The sequence below is a fragment of the Panthera onca genome, chromosome A1, assembly GCF_046562875.1.
Source record: "Panthera onca isolate mPanOnc1 chromosome A1, mPanOnc1 haplotype 2, whole genome shotgun sequence".
NCBI lineage: Eukaryota > Metazoa > Chordata > Mammalia > Carnivora > Felidae > Panthera > Panthera onca.
In genome coordinates this window covers 65,384,463-65,392,737 of record NC_138339.1, presented here as the reverse complement: position 1 = coordinate 65,392,737, position 8,275 = coordinate 65,384,463, and the positions used below count along the sequence as shown (strand labels likewise).

The following is an 8,275-nucleotide window of genomic DNA, read 5'->3' as shown; positions in this document are numbered from 1 at the left end:
GGTTAGAAGGAATGAATTCACCAAACTACAAGTGGATCAATTTATTAAGTAGGAGGTGGAGAAAGTGAGGCACAAATAGAAGTATGCAACACCCAAACTGAACCGAATCTGAGATTCCTGAAAAAACATGTGTTTTTTCATGGCCAAACAATTGGCCACTTCCTCCGACTTGTCAGGGAAGATGAGGGAATAAGTCAGGTGACAGGACAGGTGGTTGCTCCTGGGGCTGGGAATGATCTCTGAGGAACTTTCAAGGCCAAGTCTCGGGCTCAGGATCGAGACCTCATAGCAGATGCAGCCAGACCCAGCAAGATGGCTGCGACCGTGAAGCCCTGGGCAGCGATCCGGGTGCGCATCATGAGCTGAGATCGGTGGCTCTGACCCCGGTGGAAGCAGTAGAGGCCGTAGGTTAGGGCGGCCGCCGTGCCCAGGCAGCCTGAGGAAGGGACAAAGCAAGTACGGAGTGGAAGGTTTCGACCCCGTAGGCCTCTCCCCGCTTTGGATCCCCTACCAGAGGGTGGAGAGCTCAGAAGAGAGACCGAGGGAAGGCGGGTGGAGCCGAGTGGGAGGCTTTGGTCGAGGTAGGGTCCTCCTAGTTGTAGGGCTCGCCCCACCTCAGCGACCCCCAATCCCGCCCAGCTCCAATCAGATTCACCCCTCACAGCCCGGCCACTTCGCCACAACTCTGGTCCACTCTCACTCAGGTCCCCCTTGGCTTTCCTGGTCCTCCCCTAATTCATTCCCTCAGACATCACTATCCTCTCGGTCTACAGTTCCTACAACACCTGCTTACCTATGGGTACCATCGGGTTCTCGCGGGTCTTGCGAAGGAATTTTTCTTTGAAGCTTTCTGGAGTGCTGTAGACACTGGGGCTAAAGCCCTCAATGACCGGGGGCTGTGATGGCTCAAACGGTGCCTCCGGAGTCACAGGGCCAGGAACCGCCATGTCCCCGCAACAGCTTTAGGAGAAAATAGGGACGCTAAACCCCGCCTCCTGATGAGGTCATGAAAAGGGCGGGGAAAAGGAATTTGTTGAGCATTGTACGCAGGCGCTAACCGCTCATTGGATTCTGGGAGTCGTGGTAAACTGCACGCTATCGCTAAGGGGAGAACTACGTTTCCCAAAAAGCCTGCACAGCCCTGGCGCGCATATGCCGGAAATAGTCTGCTGCACGAGGTGCTGCGAGTGAGAGGAGCCCAGTTGTAGTTGCCGGTGCGGTGGTCACTGCAATGCCCAAGGCCAAGGGGAAGACCAGGAGACAGAAGTTCGGTTACAATGTTAACCGGAAGCGTCTGAACCGAAATGCTCGACGGAAAGCAGCGCCGCGGATCGAGTGGTGAGGGGCCCGGGGTTTAGGAGGAGGGGGACCTCTGGTGAGACGGCCTGCGAGATGACGGTTCCGTGATCTCTTTCTTTGCCCGTAGCTCCCACATCCGACATGCCTGGGACCACGCTAAATCCGTGCGGCAGAACCTGGCCGAGATGGGGTTGGCTATGGACCCCAACAAGGCTGTGCCCCTTCGTAAGAGAAAGGTACTCACATAGCAGAGTCCCGGCCCTTGACCCCTGCTTCCCGCCGTACTTTGCTGGGTTTCAGAACTTCATCCTGTCTGTTCCCACGCTCACGCTTTTCCTGGGTTTGCGACCTTCCCACAGCCAACTCGGGCAGCTTGCACTGACTGTGGATGAATGTCTCTTTACCACTACGCTCAGACTCCTCAGCACACGTTGGACCAGGGTTGGAGCTTCCCTCTTTTCTTCTCCATTCATTTTTCCCTCCGAAATTAACCTGTTTGGGTTCCTCGTCATCTCAGTGGTGTTTTCCAGAATTTATCTTTTTCTGCCCTTAACTTTCCTAGTAAGGGCTCCCTCAGATTTTAGGATCTTTACTTCCTCTTCCTTACACCTTCCCCTAGTCATCCTGGTCTGAGGCTCCCTTATTAGCTTCTCCCAAATAGGTCTTTTACTGGACCACCCTTTCAAAAATGGCACACTTTTTTACCCAGTAGTTTCTTCCCTGCTTTAATTCATAGCACTTGTAAACACTTGATATTTTATTTAAAAAAAAAAAATTTTTTTTTTTAACGTTTATTTATTTTTGAGACAGAGAGAGATAGAGCATGAACAGGGGAGGGGCAGAGAGAAAGGGAGACACAGAATCGGAAGCAGGCTCCAGGCTCTGAGCCATCAGCCCAGAGCCCGACGCAGGGCTCGAACTCACGGACTCACAGACCGTGAGATCGTGACCTGAGCTGAAGTCGGACGCTTTAACCGACTGAGCCACCCAGGCGCCCCAACACTTGATATTTTATATATTTGTTTATTGTCTGTGCCTCTTTATCCCAGCATAATCTCCTTGGAGACAATTTTGTGCTTTGGTCACTATTAAACCCCCAGTGGTTCTTAGGATGTGACTAGTGCTCAATAGTTAACCTAATGAATGGGCTTGCTGTTTGGATTTGTCCCATTGCTTTTATTTTTATTTTTTTATGAATATAAATTTTTATGAATTTAAATTTTTTTATGAATATAAAAATTTTGTATGAATATAATTGTCAAATTGGGTCAAATACAACACCCATTGCTCATCCCAACAAGTGCCCTCTTCAATGCCCATCATCCATTTTCCCTATCCCCCACCTCCCCATCCCCTTAGTTTGTTCTCTGTATTTAATAGTCTCTTGTGGCTAGTCTCCCTTCCTCTGTTGGTGTCTACTTTTTTTCCCCTTCCCTTCTCCCATGGTCTTCTGTTCAATTTCTCAAGATCCACATATGCATGAAAACATAAGATATCTGTCCTTCTCTGACTGACTTATTTCACTCAGCATAATACCTTCCAGTTCCATCCACATTGCTGCAAATGGCACAATTTCATTCTTTCTCATTGCCAACTAGTATTCCATTGAATATATAAACCACATCTTCTTTATCCATTCATCAGTTGAACATTTAGGCTCTTTCCATAATTTGGCTATTGTTGAAAGTGCTGCTATAAACATTGGGGTACATGTGCCCCTATACATGAGCACTCCTGTGTCCCTTGGGTAAATTCCTAGCAGTGCTATTGCTGGGTCATATGGTAGCTCTATTTTTAATTTTTTGAGGAACCTCCACACTGTTTCCAGAGCGGCTGCACCAGTTTGCATTCCCACCAACAGTGCAAGAGGGTTCCTGTTTTCCCACATCCTCACCAGCGTCTGTAGTTTCCCGATTTGTTCATTTTAGCCACTCTGACCGGTGTGAGGTGGTATCTCACTGTGGCTTTGATTTGTATTTCCCTGATGCTGAGTGACGTTGAGCATCTTTTCATGTGTCTGTTGACCATCTGAATGTCTTCTTTGGAAAAGTGTCTATTCATGTCTTCTGCCCATTTCTTCACTGGATTATTTGGTTTTTGGGTGTTGAGTTTGGTAAGTTCTTCATAGATACTAGCCCTTTGTCCGATGTCATTTGCAAATATCTTTCCCCATTCCATCGGTTGTCTTTTAGTTATGTTGGTTGTTTCCTTTGCAGTGTAGAAGCGCTTTATCCTTATGAGGTCCCAATAGTTCATTTTTGCTTTTAATTCCCTTGCCTTTGGAAACGTGTTGAGTAAGAAATTGCTGCGGCTGAGGTCAAAGAGGTTGTTGGCCTGCTTTCTCCTCCAGGGTTTTGATGGTTTCCTGTCTCACATTTAGGTCTATTTTGAGTTTATTTTTGTGTATGGTGTAAAGAAGGTGGTCTAGTTTCATTCTTCTGCATGTTGCTGTCCAGTTCTCCCAGCAACATTTGCTAAAGAGACTGTCTTTTTTCCACTGGATGCTCTTTCCTGCTTTGTCCAACATTAGTTGGCCATACATTTGTGGGTCCAATTCTGGGTTCTCTATTCTATTCCATTGGTCTATGTGTCTGTTTTTGTGCCAATACCATACTGTCTTGATTACAGCTTTGTAGTAGAGGCTAAAGTCTGGGATTATGATGCCTCCTGCTTTGGTTTTTCTTCAATATTACTTGGGCTGTATGGGGTCTTTTGTGGTTCCATACAAATTTTAGGATTGTTTGTTCTAGCTTTGAGAAGAATGCCAGTGCAATTTTGATTGGGACTGCATTGAATGTGTAGATTGCTTTGGGTAGTATTGACATTTTAACAATATTTATTCCTCCAATCCATGAGCATGGAATGTTTTTCCATTTCTTTGTGTCTTCTTCAATTTCCTTCATAAGCTTTCTTTAGTTTTCAGCATATAGGTCTTTTACATCTTTGGTTAGGTTTATTCCGAGGTATTTTATGGTTCTTTGTCCCATTGCTTTTAGACAGGTTTCTTTTTATTCCTTCATGCCAGAGTAAAATGGCACTACTGTTTCTTGATCAAATAAATGTGAGGCTATTGCTAAGCACTGTCAGGTTGCTCCTCTTCATAGAAAAGAAGTCATCTAAAAAAAAAAAAAAAAAGTCATCTGCTCCTCAGTGTAAATTATGAAGAGCTTTCATATGCATTGTTTCACTTGATTAGCACAGATGAGGTGAGGTAGGCAAAGGATATTATGCTGATTTTATAGATAGGCACAGAAAGATTAATTGCTTGCTTGAATCCCTTTTGGGAACCATAAAGCCTCTGGGGCAATGGTTCTCTCTGTCATTTCTTCCTGCCTGAACTTGTGTAGGGACTTTTGTGGGTAGTGCAGTTGTGTGAGGAGGGCAGGAACCTCTAGAATTTTCCCTCATCTGGGATCCTTCCTTTGTATACTGGTCTCACAACTTCTGTTCTCTTCAGGTGAAGGCCATGGACATTGATGTAGAGGAAAGGCCTAAGGAGCTTGTGCGAAAACCCTATGTGCTAAATGGTGAGTGCTGGTTACATTCCTCTAGGTCACTATCCTGCACAGTCAGGGCTAAAAAGGGCCTCAGATGTCTTCATTTTACAGATGGAGAAACTGAGGTTCAGAGGGAAGAAGGGAACTGGTCCAGGGTTCACAAAGTTAATACTGCGTCTCTAACTGGGACATTTTCAGTCTACTTACTAAACTCCAGTGTGTGAAGTGAGGTCAGAGATGTTCAGGGAGGATGTAGCCAGGTGCCTTAAGAGAATAGAAAAGAAACCATTAAGTCTCAGGCACATGTTCAGCTTGTCATGAATTTAAGGACAAACAGATTTTTATAGAGATTCTACCATCTCATTTAATCTTTTCATTGACAAGTCCAATTTCATGTATATTAAGCCTATAGAGGCTGAATATTAAAATAGAGCAGAGTAAAATCTGCAGGGAAGCAGGTATACTCTGAAATTCTCCACCCATCCTTCTTCTTACCTGTCCAAGATTTTTAACAGTTCTCCTGAAGGTAAAAGGGTTTTATGAGACTGATGCGCTACCTACTGTGCTAACGAGGCACCTTTAAGGTAAAAGGGTTTTAAATGGCCAGACATTACATAGAGAATTCTTGAGTTCCTATTATTAGTTCATCAGTGATTCTCATAAGAATTAGTACACAGGATTGCATAAATAAAACCAGGTGTACTTATTGTAGTCAGAGTTAATCTTAAAAAGTTTTACTTCTCATTCTCTAAAAAATTTTTTTAAATTATGGTAAAAAACATACTACATAAAGTTTACTATCTTAATCCTTTTTCATTGTATAGCTCAGTAATGTTAAGTATGTTTATCTTGTCATGTAGCAGATCTCCAGAACTTTTTCATCTTCAAAACTGAAACTCTACCCATTAAACAACTAATCCCTTTGTTCCTGTCTCCCCACCCCGACCTTGCCCCTGGCAACCAAGTCAAAGATATTCTTGACCATAAGCAATTTAGCATTTAACCCTTGAATAACATTTGACCACCTTCTTTCTGTGAGCTATTTTTCACATTGAGAAATGGGGAGTGTTTGCCTAACGATTTTATTTTATTTTTTTTTTAAGTTTTTAAATTTATTTTGAAAGAAAGGAGAGGGAATCAGCAGGGGAGGGACTGAGAGAATGGGGGACAGAGGATCTGAAGTGGGTTCTGTGCTGACAGCAGCAAGCCCGATGCCAGGCTTGAACTCATGAACCATGAGGCCATGACTTGAGCCCAAGTCGGATGCCTAACCGACAGAGCCACCCAGGCCCCCTTGCTTAGCTGTTTTAAAAGCGAAGCCACAATTGCCTCTACAGCTTGGCTTTTTACCTTACATAGAGCAGTGAGGTTCCAGTGAGACCCAGCCTCAGGCCCTGGTTCCTGCGGCGTTAGTTCTCATTCACACCTTTCCATTTCACATTATTGTTGTAACACTTAAAGAAAAGAAATTCTCAGGAAATTTTAGAGATGGAAGGGAGTCCCAACCTCTGGTAGGCAATGTATCTTCATTTCTGTCCCCAGGACCTGGTACTAAGTAGAGATTATTAGTTTGGTACCTGTCTCTTACCAAGCTTAGACCCAAAGAGGTAAGACTTGCCTTTTAGGTAGTTGTAAAACTGATAGATGGTTGTGTCATAGGCACAGCCTGAGATCCAAGGGGCTGAAGAGTACCGAATTGGGGATGAAGAGGCAAAGCCCATCTGATGGCCATGGTTTGGGATTAGGTGAAAGAGTGACTGGGCAACCAAAAAGTACAGGAGGCAAAACCTCTTTTCCTGTTTCTTGGTTTCTCTCACCCCAGACCTGGAGGCAGAAGCCAGCCTCCCAGAAAAGAAAGGAAATACGCTGTCCCGAGACCTCATTGACTATGTACGTTACATGGTGGAGAATCATGGCGAGGACTATAAGGTGAGTGGTTTGGGTCCCACGGGAAGAACCACTTGAGTTTGTTGGGAAGGTACCCTGGACAGTTTGGGGTCTGATCTTCTTGACTCTTGCCTGAGACTGAGTTGAAACAAAGAAAGGAAAGACTTTAGGAAATTGATCTCATTGACAGATGCTTATAGCTGGGATAGACTGACTGGCCTGTGATTCATATCCCACTCACAGATATGCTGTTTTGTTTGCATGGTATTTTTAAAGAACTTGAACTGGTTGCTATTTTAATTACGGGAGGTTTCAAATAAAAATTCACGTTTTTGACTTCTCTTAAAAATTGAAAAATCTGGCTGCACTGGACTCTGGTGCCCAAGTGGGATCAATGGCTGTGGATGGAGCATTAGCTATTCCTCTGGCCCTAGCTCCTGCCTGGTCCCCGAGGGCATTTGCACCCATTTCCCCACATATACCATGGTTTTTGAGGTGAGGAACCTGAACCTCGGGGATATGAGGTGGCTTGCCCAACTCAGGCAGAACTAGGGGTTGAACTGTGCCTGTCCAGCCCTCCTCAAGTGGCCCTTCTCCTTTCTTAGGCTATGGCTCGGGATGAGAAGAATTACTATCAAGATACCCCGAAACAGATTCGGAATAAGATCAACGTCTATAAGCGTTTTTACCCAGTGGAGTGGCAAGCCTTCATTGATTCTTTGCAGAAGAATAAGATGGAAGTTGAGTGAGTGGCTTATGCCTGCCCCAGGCTGAGGCCTCCTCCTGGACCAAAGAAACTGGAAGCCAGGGTTTAAGGCAAGAAGGGGCATGTGGCTAGATGAGGCTGGCCAAACCCCATGGAATCAAAAGGTCACACACGCACACACACACGCACATACACGCTCCCCTCTCTGGGGAAGGAACAGTCTCCATGAGGTTTCTTAGGGCCCCGGGAAAAGCTAGCACCTAATGTTTTCAGAGTGGGTGGTTTGTTTACATATAATATGTACATAATAAAATAAGGCTATTTTATTTCTCTGACGGTTATGTGTTTCCCCTCCCAGCCAAACCCTGGGACTGCCCCTGTGAAAACCAACTCAACCAGGGCAGAGGCCGTCCAGCCCTTTGTGTGCCACATTGCCACGCCCTCTTAGGTGTGGCCTCCCTCCTCTTCTCACTTATTCAGTTCCATTGCTCTGCCTTGGTTTTCTGCACAGCATTAACCCTTCCACAGAAGCCTGCCAGCAACCCTGGACTGCTCAGAAGGGATCTGTCTTGCCAACACTAGCCCCACTCCGAGGCTGGAGGTTGGCAGACTGGTTGTCCACGGCCCTACCCTGTGGTTTGATGGCCAGAGGGCAGGTAGCTGCACTGCTGCCTCCTTGTGACTGGTCTTCACTGCATCTTCAGATCGCTTGCCCTGAAAGGAACCCAGGGCCCCCAGTCTGCTTTCTGAGACTGGGGGACTGCTGAATACCACTCTACTGTGTGCCAAGCACTGGGCTACACACTGTGTGGCCAGTCTCTGGGGCAGGCCTAATTTGGTCATATGAGGTGATGACTCAGAACAGGATCACAGGCATGTTGTGGGG

General features: G+C 45.8%; 2 protein-coding genes across 2 annotated transcripts; one reads left to right on the top strand and one right to left on the bottom strand.

Annotated features, from left to right (window-relative positions):
• Positions 1 to 26: 26 nt before the first annotated feature.
• HIGD2A (HIG1 hypoxia inducible domain family member 2A) lies at positions 27 to 1,006 on the bottom strand. Its single transcript, XM_060635085.2, has 2 exons — positions 794 to 1,006; positions 27 to 436 (listed from the first exon to the last, which is right to left on the bottom strand). Exons 1-2 carry the CDS (start codon positions 945 to 947, stop codon positions 270 to 272), a joined length of 321 nt encoding a protein of 106 aa, XP_060491068.1. The 5' UTR covers positions 948 to 1,006; the 3' UTR covers positions 27 to 269.
• Positions 1,007 to 1,110: 104 nt separating this feature from the next.
• On the top strand, positions 1,111 to 7,715 carry NOP16 (NOP16 nucleolar protein). The gene is made up of 5 exons (XM_060635084.2): positions 1,111 to 1,338; positions 1,427 to 1,535; positions 4,757 to 4,826; positions 6,619 to 6,725; positions 7,289 to 7,715. The coding sequence occupies exons 1-5, from the start codon at positions 1,232 to 1,234 to the stop codon at positions 7,430 to 7,432; spliced, it is 537 nt and encodes a 178-aa protein (XP_060491067.1). The 5' UTR covers positions 1,111 to 1,231; the 3' UTR covers positions 7,433 to 7,715.
• The last annotated feature ends 560 nt before the right edge of the window (positions 7,716 to 8,275 follow it).